This window comes from Pseudophryne corroboree, unplaced genomic scaffold (assembly GCF_028390025.1).
Source record: "Pseudophryne corroboree isolate aPseCor3 unplaced genomic scaffold, aPseCor3.hap2 scaffold_1570, whole genome shotgun sequence".
Classification (NCBI taxonomy): domain Eukaryota; kingdom Metazoa; phylum Chordata; class Amphibia; order Anura; family Myobatrachidae; genus Pseudophryne; species Pseudophryne corroboree.
In genome coordinates, this window is record NW_026968202.1 from 14,309 (window position 1) to 35,654 (window position 21,346).

At 49.8% G+C, this 21,346-nt stretch overlaps 2 protein-coding genes across 2 annotated transcripts; one reads left to right on the forward strand and one right to left on the reverse strand.

Annotated features, from left to right (window-relative positions):
- The first annotated feature begins 41 nt into the window (after positions 1-41).
- LOC135000760 (putative nuclease HARBI1) lies at positions 42-15,051 on the forward strand. The gene is made up of 5 exons (XM_063951527.1): positions 42-85; positions 4,090-4,285; positions 8,882-14,225; positions 14,314-14,685; positions 14,770-15,051. Coding segments are annotated over exons 3-5 (1,137 nt in total). The 5' UTR covers positions 42-85; positions 4,090-4,285; positions 8,882-13,462; the 3' UTR covers positions 14,772-15,051.
- A 3,752-nt stretch (positions 15,052-18,803) lies between these two features.
- LOC135000758 (uncharacterized) lies at positions 18,804-20,076 on the reverse strand. Its single transcript, XM_063951526.1, has 2 exons — positions 19,955-20,076; positions 18,804-19,879 (listed from the first exon to the last, which is right to left on the reverse strand). Exon 2 carries the CDS (start codon positions 19,869-19,871, stop codon positions 19,194-19,196), a length of 678 nt encoding a protein of 225 aa, XP_063807596.1. The 5' UTR covers positions 19,872-19,879; positions 19,955-20,076; the 3' UTR covers positions 18,804-19,193.
- Positions 20,077-21,346: the final 1,270 nt, after the last annotated feature.

Consider the following 21,346-nt stretch of genomic DNA (forward strand, 5'->3'; position numbering starts at 1 on the left):
TCCCCTGGTCTGAGCTCCGCCTTCCTTCTATCATTCCCACAAGGCAGCAGGAGCAGAGAGCAGCCATTGCTGTGTCTGGCAGCAGGTAATGATATTATTATTATTATTCTATAGGCTGAGCAGCTCTGGTGTCAGGTTTTGTACTACAGGGGGAGCAGCCTCTGGTGCCTTGTTATAGTGCAGCTGGAGCAGCCTCTGGTGCTGCATTATCCCTGTACAGGTGGCTGACACTCTAGTGTCCTATTACTGTAATATAGGTGGCGCAGACCCCGCTGTTACTGTAATACAGGTGGTGCAGACCCCGCCGTTACCGTAATACAGGGGACGCAGACCCCGCCGTTACCGTAATACAGGTGGCGTAGACCCCTCCGTTACCGTAATACAGGTGGTGCCGACCCCACCGCTACCGTAATACAGGTGGTGCCGACCCCACCGCTACCGTAATACAGGTGGCGCCGACCCCGCCGTTACCGTAATACAGGTGGCGCAGACCCCGCCGTTACTGTAATACAGGTGGTGCAGACCCCGCCGTTACCGTAATACAGGTGTCGCAGACCCTGCCGTTACCGTAACACAGGTGTCGCAGACCCCGCCGTTACCGTAATACAGGTGGCGCAGACCCCGCCGTTACCGTAATACAGGTGGCGCAGACCCCGCCGTTACTGTAATACAGGTGGTGCAGACCCCGCCGTTACCGTAACACAGGTGTCGCAGACCCCGCCGTTACCGTAATACAGGTGGCGCAGACCCCGCCGCTACCGTAATACAGATGGCGCAGACCCCGCCGTTACTGTAATACAGGTGGCGCAGATCCCGCCGTTACCGTAATACAGGTGGCGCAGACCACGCCGTTACCGTAATACAGGTGGTGCAGACCCCGCCGTTACCGTAATACAGGTGGTGCAGACCCCGCCGTTACCGTAATACAGGTGGCGCAGACCACGCTGTTACCGTAATACAGGTGGTGTGGACCCCACCTTTACCATAATACAGGTGGCGCGGACCCCGCCATTACCGTAATACAGGTAACGCGGACCCCGCCGTTACCGTAATACAGGTGGCGCAGACCCCGCCGTTACCGTAATACGGGGAACGCAGAACCCTCCGTTACCATAATACAGGGGGGCGCGGACCCAGCCATTACCGTAATACAGGTGGCGCAGACCCCACCGTTAGTGTAATACAGGTGGCGCAGACCCCGCCGTTACCCTAATACAGGTGGCGCAGACCCCGCCGTTACCCTAATACAGGGGGGCGCGGACCCCGCCACTATCGTAATACAGGTGGCGCAGACCCCACCGTTAGTGTAATACAGGTGGCGCAGACCCCGCCGTTACCGTAATACAGGTGGCGCAGACCCCGCCGTTACCCTAATACAGGTGGTGCAGACCCCGCCGTTACCGTAATTCTATACAGAGATAGGGGTCTGTGTTGTATTAATATACAGGGGCGCTGTATTAATATACAGGGGAGCGGCATGTGTGTTCTTACTCTACAGGGGGACCCCACCGTTACTGTAATACAGATGGAGCAGACCCCGCCGGTACCGTAACACAGGTGGCGCAGACCCCGCTGTTACAGTAATACAGGTGGCGCAGATCCCGCCGTTACCGTAATACAGGTGGCGCTGACCCCACCATTACCGTAATACAGGTAGTGTGGACCCCGCCGTTACCGTAATACAGGTGGCGCGGACCCCGCCGTTACCGTAATACAGGTGGCTCGGACCACGCCGTAACCGTAATACAGGCGGCGCAGACCCCGCCATTAACGTAATACGGGGAACGCAGAACCCTCCGTTACCATAATACAGGGGGGCACGGACCCCACTGTTACCGTAATACAGGTGGTGCAGACCCCGCCGTTATCGTAATACAAGTGGTGCAGACCCCACCGTTAGTGTAATACAAATGGCGCAGACCCCGCCGTTACTGTAATACAGGTGGAGCAGACCCCGCCGTTACCATAATACAGGTGGCGCAGACCCCGCCGTTACCCTAATACAGGTGGTGCAGACCCCGCCGTTACCGTAATTCTATACAGAGATAGGGGCCTGTGTTGTATTAATATACAGGGGAGCTGTATTAATATACAGGGGAGCGGCATGTGTTGTCCTACTCTACAGGGGGAGCGGCCTGTGTTGCCCTTTTATACAGTGGGAGGGGTCTGTTGTGTCTTGTTACTATTATATAGGGTGAGCGGCATGTATTGTCTTTCTATACAGAAGGAGTGGCCTGTGTTGTCATAATATGCAGGGGTAGCATTCTGTGCTATCGTAATATACAGGGGTAGCATCCTGTGTTGTCATAATATACAGGGGTAGCGGCCTGTGTTGTCATAGTATACAGGGGTAGCATCCTGTGTTGTCATATTATACAGCGAGAGCGGCCTGTGTTGTCATAATATAAAGAGGTAACATCCTGTGTTGTCATAATATACAGGGGTAGCATCCTGTGTTGTCATAGTATACAGGGGGAGTGGCCTGTGTTGTCATAATATAGAAGTGGAGCGGCCTGTGCTGTCATAGTATACAGGGGGAGTGGCCTGTGTTGTCATAATATACAAGGGTAGCATCCTGTGCTGTTATAGTATACAGGAGGAGCAGCCTGTATTGCAATAATATACAGGGGTAGCATCCTGTGTTGTCATAATAGACAGGAAGAGCAACCTGTGGCATCCTACTCTACAGGGGGAGCAGCCTGTGGTGTCCTTTTGTTATTATTATTTTATTATTATTATTATTATACAGGAGGATCAGCCTGTGGTGTCCTGCTATTATTATACAGGAGGAGCAGCCTGTGGTGTCCTGTTATTATTATACAGAGGGAGCAGCCAGTGGTGTACAGTTATTATTATTATACAGGGGGAGCAGCCAGTGGTGTCCTATTATTATTATTATACAAGGGAAGCAGCCTGTGGTGTCCTGTTATTATTATTATACAGTAGGAGCAGCCTGTGGTGTCCTGTTATTATACAGGATGAGCAGCCTGTGGTGTCCTGTTATTATTATATTGGGGAAGCATTATTATTATTATTATTATTATTATTATAATACAGGCGCAGCAGCCTGTGGTGTCCTGTCATTATTATTATTATTATTATACAGAAGGGAGCAGCCTTTGGTGTCTTTTATTATTACCATAAAGGGAGAGCAGAATGAGGTGTCCTGATGTTATTAGTATAATACGGGGGGAGCAGGTTTTTTTGTATGGTTATTATTATACAGGGACAGCAGCTTGTGGTGTCCTGGTATTATTTTATTATTATTATTATTATTATTATTATTATTATTATTATTATAATACATTGGGAGTGGTGGTGATGTCACAGTGATTTCACTTATATCTATAGTAGTAATACAGGGACATGACTGGGGGAAGTGAGGGGGATCTGGGAATGTCACATTTACATCACTTATAACTATAGTGATAATACAGGGACATGACTGGGGAGGTGAGGGGATCTGGGAGCTTCACAGTGACATCACTTATATCTACAGTAATAATACAAGGACATGACTGGGGAGGTGAGGGGATCTGGTAGAGTCACAGTGACATCACTTATATCTATAGTAATAATACAGGGACATGACTAGGGCGGTGAAGAGGATCTGGGAGCGTCACATTTACATCACTCATAACTATAGTGATAATACAGGGACATGACTTGGGAGGTGAGTGGATCTGGGAGCTTCACAGTGACATCATTTATATCTATAGTAATAATACAGGGACATGACTGAGACAGTGAGGAGAACTGGGAGCGTCACAGTGACATCACTTATATCTATAGTAATAAAACAGAGACATGACTGGGGAGGTGAGGCAATCTGGGAATGTCACAGTGACATCACTTATATCTATAGTAATAATACAGGGACATGACTGCTGAGGTGAGGGGATCTGGGAGCCTCACAGTGACATCACTTATATCTATAGTAATAATACAGGGACATGACTGGGTGGTGTAGAGGGGGATCTGGGAATGTCACAGTAACACCACTCATTTCAATAGTAATAATACAGGGACAAGACTGGGGAGGTGAGGAGATCTGGGAGTATTTAAAGTGATATTGTCTCTCCCATTTAGCAGGATTACACCATACTAAAGAAGACATCCGATGGACCCCCAGCATCCATCCTCATGTTGCATGTGGACTAAACAGGACCTAGAGCCCCATCACGGTGCCTCCACCTCACTCACTGACTCACTGATACATAAGAGACACAATGACCAGAAGATCCTGGAACTCACCAACAAGATCATTCAGCTGCTGACTGGAGAGGTGACTGCTGGGAATGGGACATTATACAGTAACACCAGGGAATGTGTCTGGGTAATGACTGGAGAGGTGACTGCTGGGAATGGGACATTATACAGTAACACCGGGGGATGTGTCTGGGTGATGACTGGAGAGGTGACTGCTGGGAATGGGACATTATACAGTAACACCAGGGGAAGTGTCTTGGTGATGACTGGAGAGGTGACTGCTGGGAATGGGACATTATACAGTAACACCGGGGGATGTGTCTGGGTGATGACTGGAGAGGTGACTGCTGGGAATAGGGCATTATACAGTAACACAAAGGGATGTGTCTCGGTGGTGACTGGAGAGGTGACTACTGGGAATGGGGCATTATACAGTAACACCAGGGGATGTGTCTGGGTGATGACTGGAGAGGTGACTGCTGGGAAGGGGACATTATACAGTAACACCAGGGGATGTGTCTGGGTGATGACTGGAGAGGTGACTGCTGGGAATGGAGCATTATACAGTAACACCAGGGGAAGTGTCAGGGTGATGACTGGAGAGATGACTGCTGGGAAGGGGACATTATACAGTAACACCAGGGGATGTGTCTGGGCAATGACTGGAGAGGTGACTGCTGGGAATGGGACATTATACAGTAACACCGGGGGATGTGTCTGGGTGATGACTGGAGAGGTGACTGCTGGGAATGGGACATTATACAGTAACACCAGGGGAAGTGTCTTGGTGATGACTAGAGAGGTGACTGCTGGGAATGGGACATTATACAGTAACACCAGGGGATGTGTCTGGGTGATGACTGGAGAGGTGACTGCTGGGAATAGGGCATTATACAGTAACACAAAGGGATGTGTCTCGGTGGTGACTGGAGAGGTGACTACTGGGAATGGGGCATTATACAGTAACACCAGGGGATGTGTCTGGGTGATGACTGGAGAGGTGACTGCTGGGAAGGGGACATTGGCCCTCATTCCGAGTTGATCGGTTGCAAGGCGATTTTAGCAGAGTTACACACGCTAAGCCGCCGCCTACTGGGAGTGAATCTTAGCTTCTTAAAATTGCGACCGATGTATTCGCAATATTGCTATTACAAACTACTTAGCAGTTTCAGAGTAGCTTCACACTTACTCGGCATCTGCGATCAGTTCAGTGCTTGTCGTTCCTGGTTTGACGTCACAAACACACCCAGCGTTCGCCCAGACACTCCTCTGTTTCTCCGGCCACTCCTGCGTTTTTTCCGGAAACGGTAGCGTTTTAATTCACACGCCCCTAAAACGCCGTGTTTCCGCCCAGTAACACCCATTTCCTGTCAATCACACTACGTTCGCCGGAGCGAAGAAAAAGCCGTGAGTAAAAATACTATCTTCATAGTAAAATTACTTGGCGCAGTCGCAGTGCGAATATTGCGCATGCGTACTAAGCGGAATTTCACTGCGATGCGATGAAAAATACCGAGCGAACGACTCAGAATGAGGGCCCTTATACAGTAACACCAGGGGATGTGTCTGGGTGATGACTGGAGAGGTGACTGCTGGGAATGGAGCATTATACAGTAACACCAGGGGAAGTGTCAGAGTGATGACTGGAGAGATGACTGCTGGGAATGGAGCATTATACAGTAACACCAGGGGAAGTGTCAGGGTGATGACTGGAGAGATGACTGCTGGGAATGGATCATTATACAGAAACACCAGGGGATGTGTCTGGGTGATGACTGGAGAGGTGACTGCTGGGAATGGGACATTATACAGTAACACCAGGGGATGTGTCTGGGTGATGACTGGAGAGGTGACTGCTCGGAATGGGGCATTATACAGTAACACCAGGGGATGTGTCTGGGTGATGACTGGAGAGGTGACTGCTGGGAATAGGGCATTATACAGTAACACAAAGGGATGTGTCTCGGTGGTGACTGGAGAGGTGACTGCTGGGAAGGGGACATTATACAGTAACACCAGGGGATGTGTCTGGGTGATGACTGGAGAGGTGACTGCTGGGAATGGCGCATTATACAGTAACACCAGGGGAAGTGTCAGGGTGATGACTGGAGAGGTGACTGCTCGGAATGGGGCATTATACAGTAACACCAGGGGATGTGTCTGGGTGATGACTGGAGAGGTGACTGCTGGGAATGGGGCATTATACAGTAACTTCAGGGCAGTGGCGGAACAAGCAAGCGGTGGGCCCAGGTGCGACAAAATGCTTTGGGCCCCCCCCCCCCATCCAAGTCCACCCCGGGGGCAGTGCGCGCCGTAGGCGCGCGCAAAAATACATAGTGGCGTGGCTTCGTGGGGAAGGGGTGTGGCCACAAAATAATACCAACACAGTAGTCTCCATTATTCAAATTACGCCGCACAGTAGCACCACTACACCAGGTAGAGACCCTTTTACACCTTACAGCGAACAGATTCCTCTTTTTACACATTACAGCAGACAGCGTGCCCTTTTTACACATAACGGCAGACCGCGTGCCCTTGTTACACATTACGGCAGACAGCGTGCCCTTTTTACACATTACGGTAGACAGCGTGCCCTTGTTACACATTACGGCAGACAGCGTGCCCTTGTTACACATTACGGCAGGCAGATTCCTCCTTTTTACACATAGCAGCAGGCAGATTCCCCATTTTTACCCATAGCGTCAGGCAGCCCCCCTTTTTTACACATTACGGCAGGCAGATTCCCCATTTTTACACATAGCGTCGGGCAGATTACCCCTTTTTACACATAACGGCAGACCGCGTGCCCTTGTTACACATTACGGCAGACAGCGTGCCCTTTTTACACATTACGGCAGACAGCGTGCCCTTGTTACACATTACGGCAGACAGCGTCCCCATTTTTACACATTACGGCAGGCAGATTCCCCTTTTTACACATAGTGGCAGGCAGTCCCCCCTTTTTACACATTGCGGCAGGTAGTCCCCCCTTTTTACACATTGCGGCAGGCAGTCCCCCCTTTTTACACAGTGCGGCAGGCAGTCCCCCCTTTTTACACATTGCGGCAGGCAGTCCCCCCTTTTTACACATTGCGGCAGGTAGTCCCCCCTTTTTACACATTGCGGCAGGCAGTCCCCCCTTTTTACACATTGCGGCAGGTAGTCCCCCCTTTTTACACATTGCGGCAGGCAGTCCCCCCTTTTTACACAGTGCGGCAGGCAGTCCCCCCTTTTTACACATTGCGGCAGGTAGTCCCCCCTTTTTACACATTGCGGCAGGTAGTCCCCCCTTTTTACACATTGCGGCAGGCAGTCCCCCCTTTTTACACAGTGCGGCAGGCAGTCCCCCCTTTTTACACATTGCGGCAGGTAGTCCCCCCTTTTTACACATTGCGGCAGGCAGGCACAAGAAAGAAAAAGAAAGAAAGAAAGAAAGAAAGAAAGAAGAATTATACTTACCCTCAGGCTCCTCGGTGCAGCTGCGTCAGACGACGATTCCCGGGCAGTAGAGAATGAGGAGGAGGGAGCCGGAGGACGGAGCCGCAGCAGCGCTTTGTTACTGGTGGAGGCGCTGCTGCTGCTGCCCCTCTGCTTCCCTATAGGCTGTTCTCGGAAGACAGCCTATAGGGAAGCAGAGGAGCAGCAGCAGCAGCGCCTCCACCAGTAACAAAGCGCTGCTGCGGCTCCGTCCTCCGGCTCCCTCCTCCTTCCCCCGTCTGTACCGCTGCTCAGCTCCTATCTCCGGGCGGCTGTGCGCTGCGGGCAGCGGTTGCCTGCAGCGCACAGCGGCATGTAATGAGTCAGTTTGACTCATTACATGCTTGGGCCCCTGGACAGAGGCGGGCCCCAGTGCAGTGCACTGCCTGCACTGCCGGTAGTTCCGCCTCTGCATCAGGGGGATGTGTCTGGGTGATGACTGGAGAGGTGACTGCTGGGAATGGGACATTATACAGTAACACCAGGGGATGTGTCTGGGTGATGACTGGAGAGGTGACTGCTGGGATTGGGACATTATACAGTAACACCGGGGGATGTGTCTGGGTGGTGACTGGAGAGGTGACTGCTGGGAATGGGATATATACAATAACACCAGGGGATGTGTCCGGGTGATGACTGGAGAGGTGACTGCTGGGAATGGGGCATTATACAGTAACGCCAGGGGATGTGTCTGGGTGATGACTGGAGAGGTGACTGCTGGGAATGGGACATTATACAGTAACACCAGGGGATGTGTCCGGGTGATGACTGGAGAGGTGACTGCTGGGAATGGGGCATTATACAGTAACGCCAGGGGATGTGTCCGGGTGATGACTGGAGAGGTGACTGCTGGGAATGGGGCATTATACAGTAACACCAGGGGACGTGTCTGGGTGATGACTGGAGAGGTGACTGCTGGGAATGGGATATATACAATAACACCAGGGGATGTGTCCGGGTGATGACTGGAGAGGTGACTGCTGGGAATGGGACATTATACAGTAACACCAGGGGATGTGTCTGGGTGATGACTGGAGAAGTGACTGCTGGGAATGGGGCATTATACAGTAACACAAGGGGGATTTGTCTGGGTGAGGACTGAAGAGGTGACTGTCGAGAATAGGACATTATACAGTAACACCAGGGGACGTGTTCTATAAGGTGTCAGGATGTCACTGTCTATGTATCCATGCAGGAGTGGGAGTATATAGAGGAACACAGGGGTCTGTACAAGGACGTGATGATGGAGAATCACCGGCCCCTCACATCACTGGGTAAGAGGAGACTGTCGGGTATTGTACAGGGGAGAGCAGGTATGGGGGCACCCTATATACACACATAATCTAGTAATCACATTTCTCTGACGTCCTAAGTGGATGCTGGGACTCCGTAAGGACCATGGGGAATAGCGGCTCCGCAGGAGACTGGGCACAACTAAAGAAAGCTTTAGGACTACCTGGTGTGCACTGGCTCCTCCCTCTATGACCCTCCTCCAGACCTCAGTTAGAATCTTGTGCCCGGCTGAGCTGGATGCACACTAGGGGCTCTCCTGAGCTCCTAGAAAAAGAAAGTATATTTAGGTTTTTTATTTTCAGTGAGATCTGCTGGCAACAGACTCACTGCTACGAGGGGGACTAAGGGGAGAAGAAGCGAACCTACCTGCTTGCAGCTAGCTTGGGCTTCTTAGGCTACTGGACACCATTAGCTCCAGAGGTATCGAACACAGGGCCCGACCTCGATCGTCCGGTCCCGGAGCCGCGCCGCCGTCCCCCTTACAGAGCCAGAAGCAAGAAGACGGTCCTGGAAATCGGCGGCAGAAGACTTCGCTCTTCACCAAGGTAGCGCACAGCACTGCATTGCTCCTCATGCACACCTCACACTCCGGTCACTGATGGGTGCAGGGCGCTGGGGGGGAAGGGGCGCCCTGAGCAGCAATATTAAACACCTTGCTGGCAAATCTACACAATATATAGTTATACAGGCTATATATGTGTAAAATACCCCTGCCAGAGATCCATAAAAAAGCGGGAGAAGTCCACCGAAAAAGGGGTGGGGCTATCTCCCTCAGCACACTGGCGCCATTTTCTCTTCACAGTGCAGCTGGAAGACAGCTCCCCAGGATCTCCCCTGTAGTTTTCAGGCTCAAAGGGTTAAAAAGAGAGGGTGGTCACTAAATTTAGGCGCAATATTGTGTATACAAGCAGCTATTGGGAAAAATCACTCAGTTATGGTGTTAATCCCTGCATTATATAGCGCTCTGGTGTGTGCTGGCATACTCTCTCTCTGTCTCCCCAAAGGACTTTGTGGGGTCCTGTCCTCAGTCAGAGCATTCCCCGTGTGTGTGCGGTGTGTCGGTACGGCTGTGTCGACATGTTTGAGGAGGAAGGTTATGTGGAGGCGGAGCAGATGCCGATAAATGTGATGTCGCCCCCTGTGGGGCCGACACCAGAGTGGATGGATAGGTGGAAGGTATTAACCGAAAGTGTCAACTCCTTACTTAAAAGGCTGGATGACGTAACAGCTGTGGGACAGCCGGCTTCTCAGCCCGCGCCTGCCTAGGCATCTCAAAGGTCATCAGGGGCTCAAAAACGCCCGCTACCTCAGATGGCAGACACATATGTCGACACGGAGTCTGAATCCAGTGTCGGCGAGGTTGAGACATATACACAATCCACTAGAAACATCCGTAGCATGATCTCGGCAATGAAAAATGTGTTACACATTTCTGACATTAACCCAAGTACCACTAAAAAGGGGTTTTATGTTTGGGGAGAAAAAGCAGCCAGTGTTTTGTTCCCCCATCAGATGAGTGAATGAAGTGTGTGAAGAAGCGTGGGTTCCCCCGATAAGAAACTGGTAATTTCTAAAAAGTTACTGATGGCGTACCCTTTCCCGCCAGAGGATAGGTCACGTTGGGAGATATCCCTTAGGGTGGATAAGGCGCTCACACGTTTGTCAAAAAAGGTAGCACTGCCGTGTTAGGAAACGGCCACTTTGAAGGAGCCTGCTGATAAAAAGCAGGAGGCTATCCTGAAGTCTGTATTTACACACTCAGGTACTATACTGAGACCTAAAATTGCCTCAGCATGGATAGTGCTGCTGCAGCGTGGTCTGTTACCCTGTCAGATTGTTAACTCGACAGGGATACTATTTGGCTAACCATAGAGCATGTTAAAGACGTCGTCTTATATATGAGGGATGCACAGGGGGATATTTGCCGGCTGGCATCCAGAATTAAGGCAATGTCCATTCTGCCAGGAGGGTATTAGGGACCCGGCAGTGGACAGGTGATGCTGATTTTAAAAGGCACATGGAGATTCTGCCTTATAAGGGTGAGGAATTGTTTGGGGAAGGTCTCTGGGACCTCGTATCCGCAGCAACAGCTGGGAAGAAAAAAATTTACCTCAGGTTTCCTCACAACCTAAGAAAGCACCGTATTATCAGGTACAGTCCTTTCGGCTTCAGAAAAGCAAGCGGGCCAAAGGCGCTTCCTTTCTGCACAGAGACAAGGGAAGAGGGAAAAAGCTGCACCAGACAGCCAGTTCCCAGGATCAAAAATCTTCCCCCGCTTCCTCTAAGTCCACCGCATGATGCTGGGGCTCCACGGGTGGAGCCAGGTGCGGTGGGGGCACGTCTCGGGAGCTTCAGCGACCAGTGGGCTCGCTCACAGGTGGATCCCTGGGTTCTGCAAGTAGTATCACAGGGATACAAGCTGGAGTTCGAGGCGAATCCCCCTCGCCGTTACCTCAAATCAGCCTTGCCTGCTGCCCTCGAGGGGGGGTAGTACTGGTGGCAATTCACAAGCTGTATTTCCAGCAGGTGATAATCAAGGTACCCCTCCTTCAACAAGGCCGGGGTTACTATTCCACAAGGTTTGTGGTACCGAAACCAGACGGTTCGGTGAAACCCATTCTAAAAATTAGAATCCTTGAACACTTATATACGAAGATTCAAATTCAAAATGGAATCGCTCAGGGCGGTTATTGCATGCCTGGACGAAGGGAATTACATGGTATCACTGGACATCAAGGATGCTTACCTGCATGTCCCCATTTACCCTCCTCACCAGGAGTACCTCAAAATTGTGGTACAGGACTGTCATTACCAATTCCAGACGTTGCCGTTGGTCTGTCCCCGGCACGAGGGTATTTACCAAGGTAATGGCCGAATTAATGATAATCCTTCGAAAAAAGGGAGTTATAATTATCCCGTACTTGGACGATCTCCTTATAAAGGCGAGGTCCAGGGAGCAGTTGTTGGTCGGAGTAGCACTATCTCGTGAAGTGCTACAACAGCACGGCTGGATTCGGAATATTCCAAAGTCACAGCTGGTTCCTACGACGCGTCTACTGTTCCTGGGTATGGTTCTGGACACAGAACAGGAAAAAGTGTTTCTCCCGGAGGAGAAGGCCAAGGAGTTGTCATCTCTAGTCAGAGACCTCCTAAAACAAATACAGGTGTCGGTGCATCAATGCACGCGAGTCCTGGGAAGGATGGTAACTTCTTACGAAGAAATTCCATTCGGCAGGTTCCATGCAAGGATCTTCCTACACAAATATTCTGGAACTAAGGGCCATTCACAATGCCCTAAGTCAGGCTAGACCCTGCTTCAACACCAGTCGGTACTGATCCAGTTAGACAACATCACGGCGGTCGCCCATGTAAACCTACAGGACGGCACAGGAAGCAGGATGGCGATGGCAGAAGCCACAAGGATTTTCCGATGGGCGGAAAATCATGTGTTAGCACTGTCAGCAGTGTGCATTCCCGGAGTGGACAACTGGGAAGCAGACTTTCTCAGCAGGCATGACCTCCACCCGGGAGAGTGGGGACTTCATCCAGAAGTCTTCCAAAGGATTGTACACCATTGGGAAAGGCCACAGGTGGACATGATGGCGTCCCGCCTCAACAAAAAGCTAAAAAGATATTCCGCCAGGTCAAGGGACCCTCAGGCGATAGCTGTGGACACTCTGGTAACACTGTGGGTGTACCAGTCGGTGTATGTGTTCCCTCCTCTGCCTCTCATACCCAAGCTACTGAGAATAATAAGAAGGAGAGGAGTAAGAACTATACTCGAGGTTCCGGATTGGCCAAGAAGAGCTTGGTACCCAGAACTTCAAGAAATGCATTCAGAGGACTCATTGGGGTATATGCAATTGCGGTCAAATTTCAGAAAAAGTCGAATTCCGGAACGTTTTCGCCTCAAAAAATCAATTCGCCTATGCAGTACAGTACTTTTTCGCAAAAAAACGGACATTCAAAATTCGACTTTTGTCAATTCGACTTTTTTCGCATTCGACTTTTCTGCAATGGTACAGATGCTGCAATTCGCCCCAAGCATATTCAATTCAAGTTTGGAAATTCGCCTGCAGTGCTTTTCGACCGCAAATTCGCCTATTTCAGTCCGCCTCAGTTGACTGGCGGGTTCTCAAAAAAATTTTTTAGAACATAATTTTTTGGGATATTTGAGGATTGATAGTAGCATATCTATTTATATTTGAAAGGATTATCTACTTGGTTTGTCTTTTTTTGCTTCACAAGTATTATTTAATTGATTTTTTAAAGGAATATTTTTTTCTTCAATCTCCTGAGGGAAATTTACCCATGATTCCACAGTTTTACCCAGGATACACTTCTGCAAAGCCCCTCCTATCTCCTCACTCCTGGGTTTGAGACTACAGGGAGAAGGAGCCATTTTACAGTCAGCTCTGTGGAATCGTTTTTTTAGGAAAATCCCTGCGTTTTAAAACACATTCCTATTTTTGTACTGACTACAATGATGGAGCCTTTTTCTGACCAGATTGTGTTGTTCATGCTGGCTGCAAGCATGATGGAGGAAGAAAGTGCTGATGAACATCAGGATCCAGGTCAGCAAATGTCTGCATTGGGTGAGCCAGTATTGCGGGTTTCATTTCCACGTCCACGCCAGTATCGCACTAGGCGTGAACTGGAGGATCTCAGCGAGTTCGAGGTGATACAAAATTATCGCTTATCGACTCGCGACATATATTCGCTGTACGCTCTGTTGGCGGCCGACTTGGAACCTCGGGCACGGTCAAATCGTGCAATCAGCGGTTTTCAGAAACTGCTGGGGACGTTACATTTTTTGGCGTCAGGCACATTCCAGCCTACACTGTCTCAAACATGCGGTTTTTCTCAGTCGACACTGTCGCGCTGTATAACCCAAGTCATTAGGGCTTTCCGCAAATTGACGATCCAGTACATCACATTTCCAGAGACGGACAGCGAATGTCGTGAGATCAAATTAGGCTTTTTCAACAAATACAAATTTCCCAATGTGCTGGGCGCGATTGACTGTACCCACGTGCAGATCAGACCGCCACGGAATTCAGAGGAATGTTTTCGGAACCGAAAACAGTTCCATTCCCTGAACGTGCAGGCGGTCTGTGATGTCAACATGAGATTTTTGAACATTTTTGTGGGATTTCCTGGATCATCTCACGACTCCTTCATCCTAAGCCAGTCATCGCTGTTTGACAAGTTCGAAACAGGAAACATGCCTGGTGGCTGGCTGTTAGGTATGTATTTTCATTTTTTTATTATTTTATTATTATTTTTTTTATTATTTTTTACAAGTACCTAACATTTTTTTTATATTTTCTATAGGCGATGCGGGTTATCCAAACAAACCGTGGCTGTTGACCCCATTGTCTAATCCTGTTGGTAGAGCAGAAAAACGTTACCAAGAGAAACACATTGCATCGAGGGGAATAATTGAGCGTGCCTTCGGTGTACTTAAAAGCCGGTTTCGATGTTTAGACACTTCCGGCGGTGCTCTTTTGTACTCACCGTCGAAGGTTTGCGGCATGGTAAATGCATGTTGTATTTTACACAACATATGTGTCGCAAACCGTTTGCCGGTGACTCTTCGTCGTAGTGCTTTCCTACGCGGGAACCGGTCTTCTGCTCTACCGGTGGGTATGGGCGAAGGAGAGGATTCCCGGCGGACAGTGATACAAAATTTTTTTGCAGTTACCTGTGAGTATACTGACAACATTTGTATTATCGTGTAAACTGACATTGGATTTTTTTTAAAAAAACCTCTTCATTTATCTATTACAGAGTTTTACATCCTGTTGATGTGTATCCCCAGGCCGTGTTTATACAGTTTGTTCCCCCCTGTTTTATCCTGTTTGGTTACCGCAAATATTTGACCCTTTTATCCAACTCTACCATGGGCGACCTAATGGTGATGTGGACCTGACCCTCCGCCATGTAGCAGACAACCCCCTCAGGTGAGATGGATTGCCCAGAACTCCCTTTGTCCAAAATCACCCCGGCATGTCCAAAGTGCAGCACTCCGGCATTTGCAAGACTGCACATCCAAACATTCCCTCCTGATACACCAATGCTGGTCAGGGAATGTTTGGATGTGTAGTGACGCAAGTGCCGGAGGGTTGCATTTGGACCCACTGTTCCCCGCTTGTGTTGTGTGGACTGTATGTACCTCTTCTTTCCAGTCCCAGGGTGACACTATTACCCACATCTGGAAGCTCATACTGTTCTCTTCCACAGGTCCTGCGGTGTATCTTCCCAAGTGGCGTGGATGTGAGGAGACACGCCATTTCACCCGATGTTCCATGGGCGACCTAATGGTGATGTGGACCTGACCCTCCGCCATGTAGCAGACAACCACCTCAGGTGAGATGCATTGACCAACAAGACTCCCTTGTCCAAAATCACCCCGAAATGTCCAAAGTGCAGCACTCCGGCATTTGCAAGACTGCACATCCAAACATTCCCTCCTGATACACCAATGCTGGTCAGGGAATGTTTGGATGTGTAGTGATGCAAGTGCAGGAGGGTTGCATTTGGGCCGCTGCAACCCGCTTGTGTTGTGTGGACTGTTGTATGTACCTCTTTTTCCAGCCCCAGGGTGACACTATCACCCATATCTGGAAGCTCAAACTGTTCTCTTCCACAGGTCCTGCGATGTATCTTCCCAAGTGGCGTGGATGTGAAGAGACACGCCATTTCACCCGATGTTCCATGGGCGACCTACTGGTGATGTGGACCTGAACCTCCGCCATGTAGCAGACAACCCCCTCAGGTGAGATGGATTGCCCAGAACTCCCTTTGTCCAAAATCACCCCGGCATGTCCAAAGTGCAGCCCTCCGGCACTTGCGTCACTACACATCCAAACATTCCCTGAAACACCAATGCTGGTCAGGGAATGTTTGGATGTGTAGTGACGCAAGTGCCAGAGGGTTGCATTTGGACCCACTGTTCCCCGCTTGTGTTGTGTGGACTGTATGTACCTCTTCTTTCCAGTCCCAGGGTGACACTATTACCCACATCTGGAAGCTCATACTGTTCTCTTCCACAGGTCCTGCGGTGTATCTTCCCAAGTGGCGTGGATGTGAGGAGACACGCCATTTCACCCGATGTTCCATGGGCGACCTAATGGTGATGTGGACCTGACCCTCCGCCATGTAGCAGACAACCACCTCAGGTGAGATGCATTGACCAACAAGACTCCCTTGTCCAAAATCACCCCGAAATGTCCAAAGTGCAGCACTCCGGCATTTGCAAGACTGCACATCCAAACATTCCCTCCTGATACACCAATGCTGGTCAGGGAATGTTTGGATGTGTAGTGATGCAAGTGCAGGAGGGTTGCATTTGGGCCGCTGCAACCCGCTTGTGTTGTGTGGACTGTTGTATGTACCTCTTTTTCCCAGTCCCAGGGTGACCCTATCACCCATATCTGGAAGCTCAAACTGTTCTCTTCCACAGGTCCTGCGGTGTATCTTCCCAAGTGGCGTGGATGTGAGGAGACACGACATTTCACCCGATGTTCCATGGGCGACCTAATGGTGATGTGGACCTGACCCTCCGCCATGTAGCAGACAACCACCTCAGGTGAGATGCATTGACCAACAAGACTCCCTTGTCCAAAATCACTCCGAAATGTCCAAAGTGCAGCACTCCGGCATTTGCAAGACTGCACATCCAAACATTCCCTCCTGATACACCAATGCTGGTCAGGGAATGTTTGGATGTGTAGTGATGCAAGTGCAGGAGGGTTGCATTTGGGCCGCTGCAACCCGCTTGTGTTGTGTGGACTGTTGTATGTACCTCTTTTTCCAGCCCCAGGGTGACACTATCACCCATATCTGGAAGCTCAAACTGTTCTCTTCCACAGGTCCTGCGATGTATCTTCCCAAGTGGCGTGGATGTGAAGAGACACGCCATTTCACCCGATGTTCCATGGGCGACCTACTGGTGATGTGGACCTGAACCTCCGCCATGTAGCAGACAACCCCCTCAGGTGAGATGGATTGCCCAGAACTCCCTTTGTCCAAAATCACCCCGGCATGTCCAAAGTGCAGCCCTCCGGCACTTGCGTCACTACACATCCAAACATTCCCTGAAACACCAATGCTGGTCAGGGAATGTTTGGATGTGTAGTGACGCAAGTGCCGGAGGGTTGCATTTGGACCCACTGTTCCCCGCTTGTGTTGTGTGGACTGTATGTACCTCTTCTTTCCAGTCCCAGGGTGACACTATTACCCACATCTGGTAGCTCATACTGTTCTCTTCCACAGGTCTTCCGGTGTATCCTTCCTAAGTGGCGTGGATTTGAAGAGACAGTTCCCCGGGCAATCTACTTACGTACAATTCTACTGCATTACAAATTTTAATAAAAACCACAGGAAACTTCTATTTTTAAAAGTTTATTGAAGAAAAATTTTTTTTAATAAAGTTTGAAAGTTAATTAAAACAAAAAAGTAGTTTGTTCTTCTTTACATTCTTTTCTTGTGTATATAGATATCTGTGGGGAAAAGAAAAAAAGTATATTAAAGTAAAGACACACTAAATTCATGTTCATTTCTTTTCAATGAAAATTTGGGGAACAACACAGCCCAGCATGACCCATTGCTGGACGGTGTTGTTCTACAAAGGCATGCGGTTCAAAGTGAAAGAGTGGCGTCAGTGGTCAGCACTTTGACACGCTAACATTTGTGGAACAACACAGCCCAGCATGACCCATTGCTGGACGGTGTTGTTCTACAAAGGCATGCGGTTCAAAGTGAAAGAGTGGCGTCAGTGGTCAGCACTTTGACACGCTAACATTTGTGGAACAACACAGCCCAGCATGACCCATTGCTGGACGGTGTTGTTCTACAAAGGCATGCGGTTCAAAGTGAAAGAGTGGCGTCAGTGGTCAGCACTTTGACACGCTAACATTTGTGGAACAACACAGCCCAGCATGACCCATTGCTGGACGGTGTTGTTCTACAAAGGCATGCGGTTCAAAGTGAAAGAGTGGCGTCAGTGGTCAGCACTTTGACACACTAACATTTGTGGAACAACACAGCCCAGCATGACCCATTGCTGGACGGTGTTGTTCTACAAAGGCATGCGGTTCAAAGTGAAAGAGTGGCGTCAGTGGTCAGCACTTTGACACACTAACATTTGTGGAACAACACAGCCCAGCATGACCCATTGCTGGATGGTGTTGTTCTACAAAGGCATGCGGTTCAAAGTGAAAGAGTGGCGTCAGTGGTCAGCACTTTGACACACTAACATTTGTGGAACAACACAGCCCAGCATGACCCATTGCTGGACGGTGTTGTTCTACAAAGGCATGCGGTTCAAAGTGAAAGAGTGGCGTCAGTGGTCAGCACTTTGACACACTAACATTTGTGGAACAACACAGCCCAGCATGACCCATTGCTGGACGGTGTTGTTCTACAAAGGCATGCGGTTCAAAGTGAAAGAGTGGCGTCAGTGGTCAGCACTTTGACACACTAACATTTGTGGAACAACACAGCCCAGCATGACCCATTGCTGGACGGTGTTGTTCTACAAAGGCATGCGGTTCAAAGTGAAAGAGTGGCGTCAGTGGTCAGCACTTTGACACACTAACATTTGTGGAACAACACAGCCCAGCATGACCCATTGCTGGACGGTGTTGTTCTACAAAGGCATGCGGTTCAAAGTGAAAGAGAGGCGTCAGTGGTCAGCACTTTGACACACTAACATTTGTGGAACAACACAGCCCAGCATGACCCATTGCTGGACGGTGTTGTTCTACAAAGGCATGCGGTTCAAAGTTTCTTGAATTAAACATGGTTCTACTCACCTTGGTACGCACAACACAACTTTATGCCGTCCACTTCATTTCTCCTCACCAATCCTATGAATAAGTCAAAAACACAGACTAGTGAATAGTAAATTCACACAATGAAAGCCTACTGTACACCATTACAAAAAGGATTTTTGAAAGAAAAAGGGGGTATCAGAATAGCTCTTTGGCCCATCATACATGTAGCCGCAAGGCGCTTTCATCCGTTACCACACGCGCCCGCATACATGCCCGCGCATGTATGCCTACACAAAGCTCCTTGGTAGTACCCGGTCACGGGTGGGGAAGGCCAACAAAGAAAAAACAATAGTAAGAAAAACAACAAACTAATGGGAGGGGAAGAAAGGGATACATGAAAAACATTTAAAATAAAATAAAATAATACGACCGGGTTTATGGTGGAAGTCTGTCCGGATCCTCTTCTTCCCCCTGATAGGGCGTGGATGTCCTGGGAGGCTGGGGAGTATGTAGACTGGTCCTCGGTGCCCATGCTGCTGAAGATTGTGCGGCCGGTGGTGGAGGCATCTGGGGGGTGGGGTACATCCCTGTATATCCCTGGTACATCTGTGACTGTCTGTACTGGGATGGGACTTGAGGAAGGGTACGATGCGTCCTTGTGGCTTGCGACGGCGGATATGGTGGATCACCAGCGTGTTGATGAGCTGGTACTGGGAGCTTATCATAGATCATCTGCAGTGTGGTTGCGATGAGCTGTTGGCTGGAAGAGGAGTGTCGATGACTCTCCGACATGTTCTTATTGCTTTCTGCCAGACATGAGGTATTTTCCACAAGCTTGAGCAAGGAATCGGACATAATGCTAAGTACGCTCCTATTCTCTCTACGATCTTCAATTATGATCTGTAGTATTGTGGCCGTGCTGTCGGAAAGAGTCTTCTGCAGTTCTTGCAGACTGTTGGACATTTTCTCCATTGTCCTCTCAATGTTGTCCAGTCTGCTTCCCACGACATTTGTGTACGTATCCTGGCGGGTCCCAATCTCCGATGCCAGGGTGTGAACCCTCTGAACAGTTGAGGGATTCTGCCCTTCCTGGATGTCTGCCACCACTTGCATTTGGGCAGCTGAAAAGAAAAATTGAAAATATTATACACATTCATCATACACTTGTTTGAAGGCTCACAATTCAATTTACTCACACAGGGATGTAGCAACTGCAGCCTGCTGCACTTCCACCTCGTCATCCTCTAACGACTCCTGTAGGAGATCCGGCCTGAAGTAGGAACCAATCCCCGAAGCTAGTCCGCTGCTGGTCCGTGGCACCACTGTTTGCAAAATAATTTTTTGGGGAAAGTTAATAAACTTTACACAACTGCTGACCCCCCCCCCCCCCCCCACAAAAAAAAATACAAACCTTCTCCATCCTGTGGTGCCGCTGCTCCAGGAGCTCCACTTGTCCTCGTTTCTGAAGACTTTTCAAGGGTCTGGCTGGATACATCTGCACGGCTGTCCTCAAACCCAAGAAAAGTCTCGTCTGTTAACCCTGTAGACTCAAACAGATCGGGTGATGGGTCCACAAGGGTTGTGTCTTGAGGCTCTTCAGTCCCAGAGCTCCTGGAGAGACGACGATCTGGTGATGGCCTGCGCGCAGGAGCAGTAGTTTGGCGCCCATCTTGTGGTGTGGTCGCCGACGGTGTCTGGCACACAGGTGATAGTCTGAGCGCTGACGTCGTCTGGTGCACAGGTGACAAACTGCGCGATGACGAACTGTGGCGCACAGGTGACGATATGCGCGCTCCTGATGCCTGCTGCACAGGTGACGGTCCGTGCGCTGGCGATGTCCTGTGCGCAGGTGATGTCCTCTGGGCAGGCCTGTCTGAAAAACAAAAAAACTCACATTAGCAAATACAAAATTTTTTCGTTAGTACAGCTCATGTGAATGTATTCTTACCATCAGGCCTCCTTTTGGACTGCTTGTCTCCCGCCTTCTTCCGTCATCTGGGCGGTTCTTCCTCCTCGGGAAAGCCATCGGATGGCTGGAGTCCACACCTCCGCGAACTCCTTCGACCATGGCAGGGTTCATGCACCTTCTAATAACGTTCTCCCAGGGTAGCCACTTCATATTGAGAGCCGGGCCACCTCCCGTAGCTGTCTCATGTCGGCGCTGAATCCCCATCTTCTTTTTGGTCTGTCTGCGGCAATCACTGTACCGCTTCATACAGTTTCTGGTGCTCCGGCGGTTTCCAGATACTGCAGTGACTTGGCTCGCGATGGAATCCCAGATGCTTCGCTTTGTCCTAGCTGCTGTGGTCTGTGCCCTTGGTCCATACAGAATGTCGTAGGACCTGTCGACGCCATCCACTAGGGAACAGTTTTCCGCCTCAGTGTATCTGGGTCCACGCGGCTTTTTCGGTCCTGCATCTTCACCAGAGGCTTCCTCCTCCGACTGCTCCTCTGGCTGGCTTCTTGCCTTTAGGAATTGAAAAAAAAACCCATGCATTTAATAAGATCGGTATGTACCTGTGAGTGTTAGTATCCCTGGCATTGCGCACATATACCTGTAGGTGTGCATGGCAGTGCGTAAACTAGGG